General features: G+C 41.5%; 2 protein-coding genes across 5 annotated transcripts in view; both read right to left on the reverse strand.

Annotated features, from left to right (window-relative positions):
* Nucleotides 1-1,918: 1,918 nt before the first annotated feature.
* On the reverse strand, nucleotides 1,919-13,285 carry NIT2 (nitrilase family member 2). Its single transcript, XM_042031688.1, has 10 exons — nucleotides 13,191-13,285; nucleotides 11,140-11,258; nucleotides 8,700-8,820; nucleotides 8,491-8,579; nucleotides 6,470-6,563; nucleotides 5,419-5,493; nucleotides 4,918-4,996; nucleotides 4,171-4,269; nucleotides 3,064-3,119; nucleotides 1,919-2,648 (listed from the first exon to the last, which is right to left on the reverse strand). Exons 1-10 carry the CDS (start codon nucleotides 13,216-13,218, stop codon nucleotides 2,560-2,562), a joined length of 849 nt encoding a protein of 282 aa, XP_041887622.1. The 5' UTR covers nucleotides 13,219-13,285; the 3' UTR covers nucleotides 1,919-2,559.
* Nucleotides 13,286-16,144: 2,859 nt separating this feature from the next.
* Nucleotides 16,145-19,752, reverse strand: part of TBC1D23 (TBC1 domain family member 23) — a 32,797-nt gene continuing 29,189 nt past the window's right edge. For all 4 annotated transcript variants that reach the window (XM_042031678.1, XM_042031677.1, XM_042031676.1 and 1 more), the window contains 2 exons: nucleotides 19,154-19,348; nucleotides 16,145-17,986 (listed from right to left, as the gene is read on the reverse strand). In XM_042031678.1, coding sequence (XP_041887612.1) covers nucleotides 17,905-17,986; nucleotides 19,154-19,348 — 277 coding nt within the window. In that variant the 3' untranslated portion in view covers nucleotides 16,145-17,904. The remainder of the gene's footprint in view (nucleotides 17,987-19,153; nucleotides 19,349-19,752) is intronic.

A 19,752-nucleotide genomic window follows, 5' to 3' on the forward strand; every position in this document is an offset into this window, starting at 1 on the left:
CTACATACAATTGTCTAGCAACTTAATTCTCATCGTGTATGGTCCCTGTTGTTCACAGGGACAATGCTCTCAGGCACAGGGCCAGGAGTTGGACTCTGATCCTGATGGGCCCCTTCCCAGTCAGCATATTCCATGATTCTGAGCTGTGACTTGAATTACTAGGATCTAACTGCAGATTGAAAGGGAAGAGGGAACTAACATACACCGAAGAGCTGTACTGTAACTTACTCTGGGACTATCAAGAGCAGCTTAGATGCAGCTTCAACCAGCCCAGCAATCCTAACACTGCCCAATTTTCTGCCATTTCTTTAAAAATAATTTAAATTCTTGCAGGCTGAAATTCTGGAACTATTTCAGGGGTCATTTCTGATTAGTTTCCTATACTTACAGACTACTGGTGCATACATATCATACGGATACTTAAAAGTGCCTGTTTTCTACCAACACAAAGGCTGAGTATTGGCTGCTTCAAGTACTCTGGCTGTGAACTGACAGTGTACCTTTTTTGTGAAACCCTCACAAATTCAGTCCCATTTGTATCACTTCTGAGTGGAGCACACTGGAGACCCTACTAAATACCCTACTAAAACAAGGTGCTTAGAAGTTGTCCTGATAGACTGAAGAGAACTGAGCTCATGTCAGTTCTTCAGCTGAGTTCACCAAAGTAGCTTGTAACAGATTTTCATCTATCCTCTCCATTTGGGATTCCAGGGGAGGGGACTTCAGACCACAGATTCTGTTACCTGTTGCAGACTGCACTTGGCATTTCTCAGATATAAGTGGTCAGCCCATGAGAGTCCTGCACTACACTTTAATCCTCCAAAGGTAGTATTTAATTACTGCTGCATGTTGAATGAGTACAGAGAGGGAAGAGAAAGAGATAAAATAATTACTATGATTTAGAAGTTGGAGCCCAGTGATGGCCATCATGGATATGGATGTGGGAAGCACTAATCTAATGCAGGAAACTTGGCTCAAATGGGAAATTGTTAATTTTTTAATATTTATTTTGCAACAAATAAACCTTCATTTCACCTTGTGCTCTGTGGCTTGTTTCTTAAGAGTTCCAGTGCAGTGTGTACACCAAAATGCAGTGAAAAGCGCAAACCAAAAATACCTGCTGCTATAGATAATGCCACCGAGTGGAATGGTGGGACCTGGCTTTTGAGGGGAAGCATGCATCAGGGCTTGGCTGAGCATTTATTTTTGTTTATAAAATACACACTAAGCTCATTGCAGAGAAGCCAAAATAATGTTAAAAAGAAAAACCAACCAAAAAAACCCACCAAACAAAAAAACTGGGAAGAGGAGGATTGCTGAACACCAATAAAAGGTAAGATGGTTTGGGGGGAAATGTGGTTAGCTAGAGCAAGACAAAACCTTCTCTCCCTCCCACTTCTGTATTTTGAAATCTCTTTTAGCCTTACTGCTGTTCAATGCTGCTGGAAAACTAAAAGCTTATCAGTGAAGGCTGGTGAGTTCCTTTTTTTTTTTTTCATCCCCAGGAATAAAAAGCGTAACTTGTAAATTCCTTTTACATTAAAAGATGTTGCCCTTCTAAGAAAAAAAAACCAAAACCAAAAGTGCAACATGCTTGGCTGGTTTTCAGTATTTTAAAGCCATTGTTCACAATCAGTTTGTTAGTCTCCAGCAAAAGCAGCACAGTAAGGAATGTATTCTCTGCAGTGGATAGGAGCTGCACGTGGTAGCAAAAACACATTCAAACATTGAGCAGTCTTCTGGGAGACTGTGGGCAGAAGGACTTAGCAGTGCAACAAGCCCCTCAGGCTTTTCAGGCAGCAGAATTAAAACCCACTCAAAAATTCTATTAAGGAAGCAGTATGGAGAGCAAAGGTGTGGCAACATGTGAATTATTGTACCAACACAGTAACCCACGTCACTTCAGCAATGAGCAGGATTTGCCATAAGGAGAATTTAATGCTTATATCCAGGCAAGACTCATAACCAAACACTGTTACAGATTCTTCTATAGTAGCAGCTCTGTCTGGCAGCTTCTTGCGGTGTCCCAAGTAGTGCAGAGCAGAATTGGGCCTGTTTTGCTCAGTGTGTTAAAATTTTAAGCTTTCCAAGTTAGAATTAGGGCATTCAAGGACCCTAGTTAAGACATGTACATCTAAAAAGGACAGAGTGAGAAGAGTCGTGCTTCATGATTTTCTGATAATTACTGAAAAATTCATAATACCAAAGCTGACTTGAGAGGGAGTTTCAGAGAACAAGATTTCCATTCCTGTGTTCTACAAAAAAGCCCTCAAAAGGTAACTAAAACATTATGATGCATAAAAATCAATCACTGCTGTGTTCAACTGATTTCATCTCCACCTTTATGCTAGCTGTAAAATACTATGAAATACTTAAGTATGAGAGGAGATATAAAAGTTGTGTTTGAATAATTTTAGAATTGCACCAAGTTTTTTTGTTACATGGTAGTTTCTTAACCGGCACATTGGCAGTAAATTGTGGAGCAACTACTAAGGAAATCCTTCCAAAGATGAAGGCAACAGCCATTGTGACAGCTGAACCCTCCCTCTTCACTCAGCTTCACTTCTTCATCTCTACACCATAGAGATCACAACGCTTCTGGCTTAAAATAGGAATTTGTTGACGTATTTCTGCAAGTTTCTTTAGATCTGCAGGGGAGAAGAAAAGAGTTAAGAGAACAGCAGGCAAAAAAGAAAGCTCCTGACTTACTCTGAGGTAAGACAGGGAAAATAGCAGCTTTGATGGAGATTGGGCTTGGAGGGCACTACAAGTGAGCAGCCAGGGCTAAAGGAAGCCTCAGCTTTGCTGTATCCTAAGGTGGCACCTTGTTGCTAAGGAAGTGAACTGGAAGGGTACAGCTATACAGTATTGTGTATAGAACAGCACAGCCAAGTGCTGCTTGTCCTTGCTTTAACCTAGCAAAGGTGGACAGGGCAGAGGAACACTGCATCATCTGTAGTTGCATGTGTACGCCACAGACTTAAAAAACTGTCTCTCCTTAGTGTCATGACCTGTACTCAAGAAAAAAAAGTGGGGAAAAAACCAAAACAACTTTTCCCTTACCTATATCTGTGTATACAACTGTTTCCTCAGCCCCAGCTTTCGCTATGACTTCACCCCTGAAAAATTAAGCACATTTGTTCACAGGATTAACACACTGGTCTCAAGGCATCAGTCCACTTGCTGCTGTTTGTACAAAAAGGAGTTCCTACCCTTGATGCCTACAGCTGTAAAGACAGGTCTGTCCTAAAAATAACATCATAATCCATAAGTCTGGCATGATGGAAATGGCTTCCAGGCTTTATATATGGCACATTTTATATGTAACATGTACATACTTAACATAAGTGTTCTTCAACGATCAAGAACCATGGTAAAAGCCACTCTGAGAACCAGTGCCTGTGAGCATGCGACACACCTCAAGGGGAAAGGAACAACCACATTGGCAAAGATGAACACTTTCTCCTTTGAAGATCCTACTGGCTTTTAATAGCAGTGTACTTTTAGTCTGCATGAACTACTGAACATGATTTATCATGTCTCCTACAAAGTGTTTTGTCACTGCTTTCATCATACAAAGTTAAAAGCTCAAGGCATGGACAAAGTTTTTCTTACGCTGCAGTCATCTGGAAGAGAACTGTCAGTAGATTTACCTGAAAGAAAAACAACTGCCTGAAGATTTGGTCACTTCTACCTCCTGTGCACCTGCCTGACTTCTGCTCAAGTCAGAATCTCTCTTCTCTAGCTGAAGACATTCTTCTTGTTCTTTCTTATGTCAAAGCAGGGCTGTTCTTTGAGGAAATGAGATACTTCTGTGTGAGCTGTTTAAGATGGTTTGGTTCTACACAGAGAACTACCATGTGCATATAATTGACTGAACTTCACGAACAGGTGGACAAGGTCAGCAGTTCAACTAATGCTAAATCCTAGTACTAAGTAGCATCTTTACTACCAAAATGAATACATACTCCAACTTTCTTGTTTTTCAGTTGACTGTTTTAAATGATGATTTTGAAAATGTAGGCTCAAGTTTCATGTGCTTTTTACCAAGAATTTGCACTTTTAAGAGTAGATGGAAATGTAGGATTGAAGTTGACTGTCAAGTAAAATATTTTTTTAACCAAAACAAAAAAAAAAAAAGGGTGCTGTTTTTTATTTTACTGAACTCACCATGGATTTACTACAGTGCTGTGTCCCCAGGCAACATACGATGCTTTTTCATCTCTAGCAGGAGATACAGCAGCTACATAGAGTTGATTATCAACAGCTCTGTGTTCACAGAAAGATGAAGGAAGGGAGGGAAAAAGTGAGAATTGTTTTTTATAATACCATTTAATTAAGCAGAAGAGAAAGAATCCACTCTGAAGGACAAGCTATATATCCTCTAAATGACTAGCCAAAACTGTGAATGATACAAAGGTCAGGGAAAGAAGAGCCTGGAAAGACAAGTCTCTAGCACCTGGCTGCAGAGTTAGTGCATAGAGTATCATGCAATTCACAGGTTCATTCAGTATGTAGCAAAATTGACTGAAGCTGACCAAATGAATAAATAATACTGCATTCAGGAATCTCAGTCTAGTTCTACCTGTAATAATACACTGCCCAAACAGTTACTGGCTCTTCTCTCTAGAAAATGGGTGTGAAGGGTGCTTATAGAGCCATGGGAAAAAGTCCTTGAAAGGGCGTAACAGGGGCTGGCAGGAGTAAAGGCTTCTCAAGAATTTCCTGCTTTTCTCCTTGACAGTAAAGTCATTTTGGTGTCCCATGCAAGGCTTGAGGGATGGTACAGCTCCAATGGCAGAGTGGCCCTGCAGCACCACTTCTGATGCCCAGGTGTCATTTGGGACACAAGAAAGTTCAGTTCCATGCACCAGAACTCCTCTAGAACAGGAGGATAAGCTGTTACTGTGATCTTACCGTCCCCTTTGTAAGAGTTCCCAATGAGCTGGTCCTGTTGTCATGTTAAAAGCTCCTGGATATATCAGCAGCTGGCAACCTTTGTTAAGAGACAATTAGAACCCAAGCATCATTAAGGGGAGATGGTTTACTCTAGAGTGGCCCTTCACATTGAAACCCAAGGTGAGGTTTCTTTCAATACTTCCCAGCCTCTGCCCAAAATGGAACCAGACAGAGCCTGTCCCTGCATAACACAGTTACATCAGCCAAGAGCTGTTGTGGGGATATTCCCAACTCCATCACTCCACCACCAAATGTGGATCAGGAAGTGATGGTTACTTTACTCCATGAGAGGAGTCACTCATGTGAATAAGAGCCTTGGCCACAGGATGCATTTTGTGTTACTGGCTGGGGATAAGAATGCCTGATCACAGGGATCACCCAGCACGTACCACCCAGAAACAGCCCTGCCTATGCCTGGCCTTAGGGCTGACCTTGCTCAATTAGGTGACCCAGCCTCACCTTTCTGGCCATAGATTTGAGCCATCTCAGCAAATCTCATATCGTAGCAGATGCCCAGGCCCACTTTGCAGTATGCTGTTCTCAAAACACAAGAGACAGAAGTCATATCACTAGCACAAGAACACAAAAGCAGTCACAAGACTCCCTGTAGCCATCCTGCCAACTGTTATTTTACAGGGCTCACAGCAACAGCAGGAGCTATATTTAAATGTGTGTCCAACAAGCACTGGCTCTTGGTGAGGGAGAATTCATGTTCAATGATAAGAGAAAGACTGTGAGAAGTAGTCTTATCTACCCTTTAAGAACAGCCATTTTCACGAAATCATGTTGTATCAGGTCTTTGTGTAACATATTCCTTTCTCATTTAGCTGCAATTTTTTCAATTATTTCCTTTACAAGAAAAGAAAGCATTCCTTGCTTTTCATGGAATAAAAATACAGTCATGTACTTTCTTAGAGCATGCACATTGCAAGGAGAAAGTGACTGTGGCAGATAAGACTCTTTGGAGAGCTCAGTAAACACACTCTGTCAGTTATTGAGCAGTATGGGGCAGGGAAGAGTAGGTATTTTGCTTTTTTTATCTGATGTAGTTGATTCAAGAAGGCTAGAATGGGATTTCTGATTTAGTAATTGTTTCCATTATTGTATTATCTTCACATGAAGCCATGTAGCAGTGTAGCTGTTACATACATTCTTTTCTAAACCATGTTTTGTAAGAACCATTTTCAAACTGTAACTGCTACAAAAAAATACAGTCACTTCTCTCTAACAAATCAATAGGACCATTATTTAATAAAGGCAAGTGGGGTGATGTATGTTTCAACCCTTTCTACTCCTCTGTCCTTTTGCAACCACATTGCCTTTTTAAAAGTTTCAGAAGTGACCCAAACACTTGAGGCAAACTTAAATTATATTTGCCATGGTTATCAAAAGCCCAATCTGATAGTCTAAAAATCCACTGCTGGGAAGGAGGAGGGGGAAGAGAACTCCAGAGTAACTGTAGTGTTACTATAGTAGAGCTCCTTAAAGAGAGGGCTTGTCTTGTACTCACGTGTGTCAAACATGGAGAAACTATTCCCTGGACTCAGTGTTTCAGACTCTTTGAACTGTATCTTCCCAGGAACGTTAATGTCAAACAAATGAACCTGCAATTATACTGTGATTAATAACAATTAATAACAATTGCTCTGCTTGGTATTTAAGCCTCTTTAGGCATGTGTTTTCTACTGTTATCTAGACTACTCTTTCGTCAGGATCCAACATAAACATTACTGCTTAAGATTGTTAGATCCCTCAAAGACGATTTAAAGCATTTTCTTCTTTACAGAAATACACGTCTAAAGTTGCAAATACCTGCAAAACAGCTAGATGTCTTGATCTAATGATTGGTCTCTAACATTTGAGTCCCATTCCTGCAAAACTTCCCAAGAAAATACCTTCACCAAGTCATAAAGCTCCCATTACTTCAGCTATGTAGATTCCTCTGAGAGCCTGGAGCAGTCTTTATCCCTCCCTTGCCAGAGTCTTTATCCCACCTTGAAGGTGGTGTTCCTGACTGGAGCTTCCTAACAACAGAGCTGGTTTTATTTTATTATTTGTTCATACTTAGTACAAGCCTGCACTCATTCTACAAACAACTCCTGGGCTTGCAGACTGGTGTGCTGTGACAGGTGAAAGGCAACACAGAGCTGCACAAGGTGAACTAGTAAGTGAAGCTAATGTAGAATCAGCAAACAGAATAAATGGATACCTGCACCACCAAGGTATTTTGCACCACCTCATTTGTTCCAAGTAACCCTGCATTCTCTTTCTGGCTTATCCTTGAGAGGAATAAGCTTTGTTCACTCATGGAGTGATCCCTGTGTGCACAGTCCCATGAACAGGAACTGACTCTGGAGTTACAAACGGGAGGAGTTTTCCAGAAGGTACAAAGCAATGCTGAGGTGGAAGATGACAGTAAGCAAACATCTACCACAAACAGCAGCAACAGCTTAACTGTGGAACTTGGACTTAGCACAGAGTGTGTAAAGAACAGTATTTATTATAACAGAAGGACTAAATCCATTGGAAAGCTGAGGGAAAATCCCGATCCCGTTCAAGTGGCACTGTGTTTTAGACTGAGGCCAAAGTACAGAGATATCTGAGTTGGATCAGGTTTTAGTTTTCATCATGGTTTTCCCAGCATATGAGTGTGCCAGTTTGGCCAAATTTAGAAATATATCCTCTGAGAGAAGGCAGGTCACCACCCCTCCCCCACCAGGTTCAGGAAAGAACAAATTTTCCTCAAAGGAAAGTGAAGGAGATAAAACTATTTATTTTAACAAACACACGGGAGAAGGAAAATAATGTTAAATGATAAAATCTTTCACTGTGGAGAAAAAACCTGGCAAAGTGTTAAGAGTCCTCCCTTTGGTCTCCTTGGAGCTGGGGCTTGGCCCAGGGCCAGGCCCTCTGTGCTTGGTGGAAAGTTCTCCCGATGTGTTCTGATATTGAAGCAGTCCACAGAAAAAGGGAAAAAATCCAAAATTCCAGGGAAGGAAAAAAAACTTCAATTCTCAGTCTCCCTTTGGAGAAAAAGAAGCTGAAATTGGCCAGAAGCTGACAGGGAAGCCACAAGCCCGGTGCCTCCTCCCTTCCCCGCCGCAGCTGGGAAAAAAAAGTCACTATCTCTGTGTGACCTTGAACAAGCTGCAAACTGCTTTGAAAAAGTTTTGCTCAGTTTTTCCTTCCTCCTCTCAGGCTCAGTTTAAAGGCATAGAAAGGCACAAGAATTAATTTCTAGGCATAGGGCAGAGATATGGGATACACATCATAAAGTCACCCCAAGACAATGAGGAAACCCAATTATACCTTCTAGTATTTTGTCATCCTTATCCAGAACAAATTTATGACCACCTTTTGAAGTGGTGTTTGCATGCCCCAAATAAAAGTTACATGAAATTTCATGGGTGATGGTGCACAACTTATTATTAATGCAAGATTCTACTAATTTGTATCACCTTTAAGCATAGATGAAATAATTCATGCAACACTGCTGAGAAAACTTTTCAAAACAATATTCGGCCATCTTACCTTCCTATGCTTTGCCAACAGAGCACCATCAGGCCCAAAGACAGTACATGTATTATAGAGCTTTCCACCATCCTCTTCTGGAATGGATCCTTTGTAAAGGTGAGAACAGAGATTTCCCCCACTGTATTATTTATGTAATTTTGATCCAATGGCAGTAATAAACATTGCCCATTTTTCCTCCAGTGAGATGGTCACTAAGAGTAAACTACCTCCAATGAGATATATGCCGCACTCCTTTGCAACTTCTGACAGCTTTTGTGTTGATTCCCCAGGGATCTTCTCTGCATACTCCTTAAAATATTGGGTTCCATATGGAGAATTGAAGCATTCCTAGAATTAGATGGGGAAAAAAAAAGCTAAAATTCAGTAACACCACTACAACGAGATGTACCTAAATTTTCAAACTCCTCTCTAACAATGTTCTCAAACAACCTTTAGTTACAGGAATTTAGTTTATAGGAGCTCCGTAAGCAAATCAGAAAACGTCAGGAAGGCCAGAGAGACTTGAACAATCGTTGAAAATACAAGAGGTGTGTTTGTGGAGTGCATGTCAAACAGAACATGAGCTAGGACTATCATGCAAGCTATAAGGCTAGCACATTCACTGCTCTGGGCTTAGCAACAGCACAAGGGATGCTCACATCAGAATGAGAAGCCAAGTTCCATCCAGCTCATTTGACAAGTTACAAGCTCAATAGATCCTCTCAAAACTGTGAAATGCTCATGCTCATCCATAGCCCATGATTTCTTAATTTTTAAAACAGCATTTGCAAAAGCATGCATTTCTTAAAATTACTTTGTGTTTTTCTAAAACAATCCTTTAAACACTATTTCCTCACAACTGAACAGTGTCCTCCATCTTCGGCCCTAGTTAAAGATTTGCTATCCCTCAGAACCAGCCATGTAATCTTTACACAGATTAACAGAATGCCTAAACTAAGTGGCCCAGTGGTATTTGAGATGCCCAAGACATCAGGAACCTTCACTCTGCATTACACTTGCCAGCTCTGTGAGGACGTGAGACACCCCACCCAACACTTTTTTGTCCCCTGAAGGAGTACAGCTGGAGGCCACAGATAGGCTATCAGCAGCAACTGATGGCAGCAACTTCTCTTCTGTGAGAAGGGGACTCCTAGCCCAGACATCTGCCTCCACCGTCCCCTTTGCTCATCAGAAGTGACAAACACACCCCCACCCCCGCAAAGAAAAAGGGAGGAAAAAAAAAATCAAGCTGTGATTAGCACAATAAACATTTCTGCTTCATCTGCTCAAGCAAACTTTTAACAACGGAGGTAGGTTCTACTGAACTGGAATGAATGAACCCAAGCTGGAAGGGGCTTTTTTTCCCCTTATACAGGCACTAGGCCAGCAGGTACCAGCTAACTCACAGCACAATCTGTAGATGGAAGAAGCAGAAGGGAAGTCTCTGCAGGCTGTCAAAATGAGCTTCCCAAGCTCTTGAAATCTGGGCTGAACCTCAAAGAAGTGAAAGTAAAGCCAGATGCCTCCATCTTCATATATTCAGTGTGAGTTACCTTTCTTCATATAAAGTTATTAAAACAAACAACGATCCCCCAAAGAAACAAAACAGAAGGAAGAGAATATTTCATGCCCATGTCCTAATGCCAATACAAAATGTATCTCCCAAAACTCTATGAAATACCTCGTCCATGTTTGACAACTTGTATTCTAAAAGCATAAATTATTGTTGGCAAAGCAAGTATCTCAACTAAGTAAGTCTGGAAAATTCAGTGTTTGTGCACATGATGAAACCAGTAAATAACAGGTAATCTCTACATAGGAGGCTCAGGCAGAACACTGCATGGTCACATTTGCAACACAAGAACCATGTCAGAGGAGCTGGGAAGGTTGCTCAATGCTTCCCCCATGACAGCAGGAGAGAAAACATTCTGTGTGTAAAACTGAGACTCAAAGTTCATCCAGAGATGAACTTTGCACTCCAGTGTCAGACGCTGCAGGGCACAGGAGTAACGCAAGTACTCCCATGAAGAGAGGAGAAAAGCTCAAAGCTGCACTGGGAAGGACACCCTGTTGCCAGGACACCCATTGTGTGAAAATTCAGCAAAGTAATCATGGCTGACGTTAAAAAAATAAGTCAGAAGTGATTGATAATTTGAAGTGGCTATTTATGTTTCCACACATAGAAGTCACAAGAGAAATATGTCTTAATCATAATTCAGCCCAAATGACCTGCTGGAAATATGTCTGTTTTGTTTCTCATGTATCGTTCCTTACAGCAAAGAGAGTTACTGTGTACTTGTCTTCTTTCACCTCCACGTCAACATTCTTTAGCTGAAAGTCACCTTTTTCTACACTTCTTCAGCAAAGATTCAAACTACAATCATTTACATGAATTCAGAATATATCAATGATGGAACTGCCTAGGACTTAAACCAGCAAAAAATTTACCAGAATCTTATACTACAAAAAAGGTCAACCTGTTGTTTTTTCCCTTTTCATTCTCCCACCTTTTAGTGTGCTTCCAGATACAACCCCTGGGATTTTTTAATTTTTATTTTGAAGCTTCATACAGGGAGAAAGAGGAATATATAATGCATTGATAACACTAGAAAAAGGTTTTGAAGGGTTTGAGGCGTAAGTGCTAAGTAGGCCATGATCTTTACTCACAGGTAGAGCCACAAGTTTTGCTCCTTTAGCTGATGCTTCTCTCACCAGTCCACAGGCTCGCTGGAGATTATCTGATTTAGCAGCAGATACATGAAGCTGGATAAGAGCAAGGCGGAAGGCTGATGGCAGAAAAGAATTATTCATCAGAATTCCCCCAGGAAACTCTTCCAAATTTAAATTCAGTAACAAGCATTGAAGAAAACAAATGAGTTGATATATAAACATATATACAAACCACTACCAACTCATTCTGCAGCCTATTTATGACTCTGGAAACAGTCTCTTAACACAGGGAGAGCATCAAAGCCCAGGATTGTTAACACCCACCACCCTGCAAAGATCTCAGAGCTCCTGTGCCAGCACCACCCAGTCCATGCTCTAGGGGAAGGGGCCATGTTACAGAAAGGGAGAGCACAGGTCCCTCCAGCCCCTCCTGCCCAGGCTGCTGCACACTGGGAGCCCATCTTATTGCTGCACACGTCACCTGATGAGCGCTGCAAGTCCTAATATGTCACTAGCACACTAAAAGACTGGATAATCCCAAGAGCACCAAATAAAGGAATTGTTTGCTTTTATCCCTCAATTCACACCTAGTCTGGGAAATGGCTATAAAAGCCAAGACAGGTTAACATCTTTCTGATCATTTCTTAGCAATCTGGTTTCTGGCAAAGTTGCAAGTGTTACCAACAGTTTCCACACCCACTAAGCAGGATATTACATTTGCAGGCTCTCTGAGTACCCAAGTTTTTTGCACACCCCTTGGGACTACCTCCCATGAATCTCCAAGTACCCCAGGTTGTAGGAAAACACACCCTGATCAAGTAGAACTGTTTCCTTTAAAACAAAGAAACCAACCAACCAACCAACCCACCCTCTCTGGCTTTACAAAGAAAAACATCCCAGTTTCATAGTACCTCTCCTGTCAGGGAAACTCCCTGATCATACAGTCAAAGATCACAATAGGAAAAAGAAAAATCTGGAAGCAACACAGTCCCCGTGGTCAGGGAAACTGGGAGAGCTGATTCAAGTGAAGATGAGACTGGATCAGGAGCAGTCGAAATACATCTTTTTTCCTACTTAATTCTCACTTCATTAACTAAGCAGCTAATTTCTAGAGGTTACAAAAATGATTAACTGCTCCCCTTGCCACTCTTCATGTAAGAGACTTTTACTATTGGGTCTAAAGAGCAAACAAAGCTTATCTGGCACTCTGAACAGATGTAACTATAGTTTCCAGACCCAGAGAACCATACTAGGGATCTGTCAGAAACTTCCCAGTATTTGTGGAATGTCTTTCAGTTCAGAGAAGTTGGGCACTTAAAAATTTACATTTCAGCGTAAAAGAAAAAAAAAAAGTGCACCATCTACTAGGAAAAAATCCTGTAATGTTTAAAACACTAGGAAATGTAATTAATTAATTGATCTTATTTTCCCCATATCTCAGGTTTGCAGTTTGTTAAGGTGCAAAACTGAAGCTCACCCACAACAGAACTGACGTATTTGTGCGACAGCTTCGTTTACAAACATTCAGAGGCGGAAGTAATAGAAATGCAGAGAAATGTGCAGCAGTGCTGTAGAGAGAGACCTCTGCTCCCAGCCTTGACCAGCTGCCTCAAAAACTTCTTTAAAAGCAATTCTCAGGATAAGCCGAAAGCAGTGTAGGCCACAACCAGGTAAAAGCCTATCAGAGTAAAACAACGGTTCACATTTCTACCACTACATTACAAAACACGCTTGGTTTTGTTTCTAAACACGGCAAGCGAAGCACGCCCGGTTTGTTCGCAATTCTTGACGAGCTGACCCCTGCAGGGCGAGCGCTGCAACCCGGTCTGTGCCCAGCGGAGCGCCAGGGCAGCTCTTCCCCGCACTGCTGCACACCCTCCACAGGCTCTGCCAGCGCCCAGCACCCAGGCCTTTCCCGGTCACGCCGGAGCCGGGGAGGCCGGGGAGGCGCGGGGTGCCGGGGACGAGCCCCTGTGGAGCCTTTCCCGGCCGGGCGGGAGGCCGGGATCGCGGGAGGAGAGAGAGGGACGGGGCAGGATCCCACTCACACGCCATAGCTGCGCCGGCCGCCCGCATTCCCGGCACCGCGCGGGCGGGGCGCGGCCCGCAGGGGCTGCCGGGACTCGCAGCGCCTGCCCCGGGCCCGGGGTTTGTTGAGGAGCAGCCTCGCACGGCCTTTCAGCAGCCCGGCTGGGGCCGTGACCCGCCTGCCGAGGGCACCGCGCACGGATGAGGCGCCCCTGCCCCGCCTGGCCTGCGAGGGTGGCAGCGAGCGGGCAGCGCTCCCCCGGGCCCGTTCAGCGCCGGCAGCAACAGCGGAGCCCCCGAGCTCCGGCTGTGCCGAGAGCCTCTTTGCCCTGCCCTGCGCAACAACGCCTGGCTGCCTTATGTCTGCTAAGGGCTCATCCCCAGGGACTGTAAACTGTATCAGTTTACAGGCAACTCATTCACCTGGGGCATGCACGTCTTTCTTTACAAGAACAGCATCTCCCAAGGTACAAACATCTCCACAGTGCTCCAATGTGGAGCAGTGTCCAGTTCTGGGCTCCTCAGTACAAGAAAGACAAGGATCTACTGGAGAGGGTCCAGTGGAGGGCACAAAGATAATCTGAGCATTTCTTATGAGGAGAGACTGTGGGAGCTGGGCCTGTTTAATCCAGAGAAGGGAAGACTGAGGGGGATCTCAATAACACATACAAATATCTCAAAGGCATTTGTCAAGAGGGTGGTGCCAGACTCTCTTCAGTGGTGCCCAGTGACAGGACGAGGAGCAATGGCCATAAACTAAAACACAAGAAGTTTCACCTCAACATGAGAAGGAATATCTTTACATTGAGGGTGGCAGAGCACTGGAACAGGTTGCTCAGTGGAGTCTCCCTTTCTGCAGACACTCCAAACGCACCTGGACAAGTTCCTGGGTCACCTGCTCTAGGTGACCCTGCCTTGGCAGAGGCCTTGGACTAGATGAGCTCCAGAGGTCCTGTCCAACACTGACAATTCTGTGAAATCAACACGCTAAGTACCATGCTGCTCTTCCTTGGCTTTAAACACCAAGTGCTCCTCTCTACTCAGCACAAAACATTGCTGTCTCATGTACATATTGTCCAGCCTTGGGCATTTTAGAAGCACGTTTGTAGAATTGCAGATTCATGTTGTGTAGAGGCAGTGTTTCTCACACAAGATTATATCTGTAAGCTGAAAGCACATGACGGCAGGACAAGCAAAGATAGAATGGGTTACCCAGGGTGATCAATCTCTTACACACTTTCCCTTTCAGGAAACATGCAGAGAGATAAAGGACAGAAGTGCATAACCACCGTAAAATGCACAGCTACTACTGCTTGCAGCAATTACAAACCTTCCTTCAAACAGACAATGTTCAATCTGCCCCTTGGAGCAGTAAACCCTATCTGACCAAGCCAAATGATGGTAGAATGGGCAGTGCAGCAACCCTTAGCAGGCCTCCCTCTTTTTTACACATGCCCATGATGGCAGAAAGAGCATATACAACTTTTTTTTTTTTTTCCCCAGACATCACACTTTGCATGGCTCCAGGTGCAAAGAACTGCTGTCTCCCAATTTCTTCCCAAATAAGAAAAAGAATAAAAAGTGAAGTATCATCCCTTCAAGGTGCAAAGCACTTGGGAAATCCACTTTCCCATGGGTCAGAGAGATGAAATCTATTTTTCAAGTTTCAAAACAAAAGTATCTGCAAGCACTAAGTATACCCAGTAGAAAAAGCTACATAGTACCACTCTTTTCCTTCCCCAAAGGGAAACTTTTCACACCTTCAGTAGACTATGCCTACATCAAAAAAGCTTATTTGACATGTTTTTGGAAGGAAAGGATACTACCACAGGTGAGACCCATGTGAAAGGGCTAACAGGAAAAGGCAATTAAAAAAATTGCAACTCTGCAGCCAACAGTATTTTTGGTGGGTAATACACGTAGAGTTCTTTACAAATTCTCATACCAATGCAAATCTAAAACAATTTGTGAGACAAGTGAAGAGTCATCAGTGAGCACAGAAGCACCAACTCTTGCTATGAAACAAAGGTAGGAGATTTCATTTGGCAGAGAAGTTTACTCCAAGACTTTCTTTCCTACTCCAGACCTCATTTCTATCACTGCTGTGTCGTAACAACTGTCACCTTATATGCAACAATATACAGTGGTGCATGCAGAGTAAAACAAGAGCCTACACATCTCTAGCAAATAATTAAAAAAAACCAAAAACAAACCTTGAAGCTGAAAGGGACAGTAAGTTCCACACCAACTACTTTGATTTTTCTTTTTAAAAAATGTCACTCCAGTACTGTAATTGTAATTTCTGCTTAGCAATACAAGTTTTGTAACAAAAATACTAACTACAGGTATGTACACTCTAAGGCAACAGTAGCCCTTAAACTGTGGGTAGAGATGCACCAGCACGACTGAAATTATTCATAGTTTGGGCTGAGCTCGGTAAAATAAGAGGTCTGTTGGTAACTTGTACATTGCCTTAAAATTTACAAATAATTAGCTTCTAAATGGCTTAGATTATGTGTCTCTACACAGAAGGGATTTATAAACTGACTTCCTGTTGCTTTACTTGCTGTAGATCTCAAAGGTCTGCTGTATTTGCTGTCCTCACAGTGAAGCATACACATTAGCCACATTTCACATTTAATACTCAAATACACCCGTTTAGCAACTGAGTGTCATTTTCACTTTTTCCCCTCCTGACTAGAGGAATGTGTTGTATCATTCTCTCCACATTTTCGTAATAAAAATATGATGCTGAGAAGTCTGGAATTTATGCAGAAACCTTTTCTGTAACTTGATTATTTGTTAATTCATTTTGACCTTTCTGTGAATGCTTACTATGGTTCACCCAAAAGCACTTAATGAAATTAACTTAAATTCTGAAATACTTACATCAAGAAGTCACTGGCAGTAGCTCCCTATGATCCATAATTAGCTTCTTCCACTCCAAAGATCAAATTCACTTCCATTTACAAAACACCTTTAGGAAAAACTTTTAATTGCTTCAGAGAATTTATACAGTATGCAACTAAATGCCTTCTGACAGAACAAGTTATGTTCAAATTGTACTGGTTTATTTACAACTGTAGTTTATAAACAGTAGCACAAACATCTTTACATGAAAAAATCTCAGTTGCTGAAGTAGGCACAGAGTCAGAGACTCTTGAGGATATTTTCAGAAAGGATTAGGAAGAGGAAAATGTAATACAACAGCTGCTGGGCAAAACTATAAATACATGAGCATTGGCCCAGGTGCAATTTCATGCAAATATCTTCAACAGTTCAAGTTCTATTGGTGTTTACTCAGATACTAAGAAGCAAAAAAAGTAATTAGTTTCAGAATTAAAGTGCCCTAGCTTGATTCCTAGTAAAATAACTTAGAATAAACGTTTTTTATAAAGGTCAGTTTAACTTTTTTTACCTTCTGATGAAGTACCAAATCATAGGCTTTGATTGAAATACTCAGAAGATTCCATGCAGCAAAGCTAATCCCCATTATCTTTTTTTTGCAGTTTTTGATGATTTCCCATCAGTCTACAAAGATGCTCTGCCTTGCCCATAAGAACATTCCTGTACTGAGCTTTGAACAAGAGAACCATTCTTGAACAAATGGAAAGCTTATGATGACCAATCATAGAGCTGCCATCTCTCAAATATTTACTAATTTAGAAGTTGTTACTCAAAATAATATAAACAAATGCTTGACTCAATGAAGGCAACTGGTTAAGAATACATTTATCACAGGTATACAGCACTGGAATTTCTTCCCTGGTTTTGTGTGCATTCATCTTCTTGCTGAAAACACCTTTGCTCAGCAGGTACTCACTTCTGTGCTGAACTGATGGGTTTTAAACATCTAAATTTCTTAGATATTTTGTTTCTGAGGAGCAAGGCAACTTGTTTTCAACTGTCATATTCTGTCATGAAACATTCATTTCAATGCATACACTCATCTTTACAAGGGAAACAGCCTCAACCTATGAAATGTAAAATTTTGCATAATTAAAAAAAAAAATCACAACCCAGTAATAAAAACTAGGTAATTTCAGTATTTAAAAATAACCCTTACCAGCAATTCCAGTTATTTAACCTAGTAGCTGCTGGTAAGACTTTAAAAAAACCCTTCATCTTACAAATTGCTTGTATTTTTTCCATTTATATGCAGCCCAAACTGGACTTAACAGTTTTTAATGAGAAAACAGTATTTTTAAGATTTACAAACCTATATTTTTAATTAGCCTTTGATACTACCCAGAAGGCAAAATCAAATTTCTAGACTGTAGGCAATGGAGACATTTTATTTGCAAGGGATAGTAATTCAGAAACCATTGCATTTTCAACTGCTACTCTGTATCTCTCAGGCCTTAATTCCTTTAATACACTTAATGTGAACCCAGCTGCATTTGCTCTTGCAAAGATGCAGATGGCTCCCATTACGGCTGCATTAAAATGAAACAAACTGACCTTTATAATAAACACTTCTCCAAAACAAAAAAAAAATTAAAAAAAAAAAACCAAAACCAAGAAAAAACCCCCAAAACAAAACCAGAACAAAAATCCTGTTCAGAAATGGATAGTAATTTACCCTATCTTAAGCCTGCTACTCAGGCATTCCCATCAGCAAACAGAAAAATTCTCTTAAGTTAGTATTCAGTTGGGAAACAGTCAGCTTGTGTCCACATACAGTATCTTGGTTGCTTCTTCTTTATAAACAGGTCTCTACAAAGTCTTTAGTTATTAATTCTCCAAGGCATCCAATACTTTCATGATCTGTTGTTTTATGGCTTTGGTAGCATCACCTGCATTTGGAATCAAATACCTTAAAAAAATTAGAAAAAGCCAGCATTAATTCACTATAAAATTTTTGAGCATAAATTCCATAATTCTTTTAATTCTTCCTCTGTCTAGGAGGAAGGGAAGAGGGGAATATATTAAAATGAAAAAAATACTAAAAAAATAGCATTTAATTCCTGATTATATTATGAAACACTTCCTGTTTGTGAATTTCGAACTGTTGAGGAGTACTTCACAGACCATGTTGGAAAGAAAAAATGACAATGGGATAGGTCAGGCAGTTCAAAATCTCTACAGATAGCATGTCTGACTGAAGCATAGCAGTCCTTGCTTGGTTTTCGTTTCACGGGTTTTGGCGGTCTTTTAAAATTCCTACAGATAGCTCTAGATCAACCTGCTCCAGTCCACAAGGTGGTGATGAAGTAATTCAACAAGCAGCAAAGTTCTCTGCATTATTTTAATTTATCTTTGTTGACCTACTACAAACCTAAGGAGCCAACAGGCATAGAACAATGTCCCTAGTTAGGCAGGAAACTCATCTCCCCTCTCTTGTGAAAACACAGCATCCACTCTACACAGTTCTCTCCAAGGAAGAGGATGAGAAAACATCCAGCCGGTATCAGCAACCTTCTTAAAACAGTGCCAAGAAACAGGAGGCTACCTCAGAGGAAAAAAGCCCCATACACTCCTCCATCTGGTCCCTTCCCCCCTCTTAAGCATACAAGTACTGAGCATGGCAACATGTAAGTTCCAGGAATCAGGTTTCAGGGAATCAGAGTTTTGAGTTCAGGCTTCGGGACTCCTCATACAACACACAGACAGATTCAGATGTTAAAAAAAAAAAAGATACCACAGAAGAATTACCACTTTCTTACATCCCACTCTTTACAAATCCATGTATTAGCTGCAGATAGCTGTCTACTTCATTTTCATTTAAGACATATTACAAAAAGAACACACTTGCACACATCCCATCCCCAATAACTATACTGCAGTTCCTCTCTTCTGGGTCTTGTAAACGCTCCTCGTTTTGCTGGCAGATCTTTTTTTCTAGTTCACATCTGAATGATGTATTCCTAAACAAAAACTATTACTTTTGAACTCAATTCTGGGAGTTACAGCATAGCTCTGATTTCCAGTGTACAGCATCCTGGATATCATTACCACATACACCTCTGCTGAGATGGCTTACCTTTCAACTGCCAGAATTTCTATGCCTGAAGTATTGCTATTTCCGTATTTAAAGGTGATCAGTTCTGGGTGTTTCTTCTTGGATGTGATTTTGACTACAGAGTTGAGTGCCTGTCGAGACTGTATGTAAGCCAGTCCCTTTCGTGATGGAATCTCCCTCAAACAGTACATATGAGTTGCTGTTACTAGGAGATGACTTGAGGGAAAAGAAAAAGACAAATTAGTTTTGTTAATGAACTAAATATCAGCTATTTAGAAAGTTAAATTCTATGAATAAGCTACATGGAGAGAGCTAGACAATACAGTTACCAAATCTAAGAAACAGTTTTAATATTTTCATAATATCTAATTAAGAAAGCTCTACAAAATACTTCAGATTTTCCTTGAGTACTGTAGCATGGCCATTTCTGAAAACAAGCATGGCATCCCCTCCAGCATACAAAGCCAGAGTGGGCAGTGGTTCACATGGGCACCCCAACACAACAGCCTTTGCTCTCTCAGCACAGATGACAGCCACCAGCAACCTGTCAGGCCATGCACAGTGCCTCCAGCCTCTCTCTCCCCCTTCAATCACACCCCAACCCCATCCTTCCACCTACA

Source organism: Corvus kubaryi, unplaced genomic scaffold (genome assembly GCF_017639235.1).
Source record: "Corvus kubaryi isolate FWS band 111438036 unplaced genomic scaffold, C.kubaryi_AGA036_p1.0 37341, whole genome shotgun sequence".
Taxonomy (NCBI): domain Eukaryota; kingdom Metazoa; phylum Chordata; class Aves; order Passeriformes; family Corvidae; genus Corvus; species Corvus kubaryi.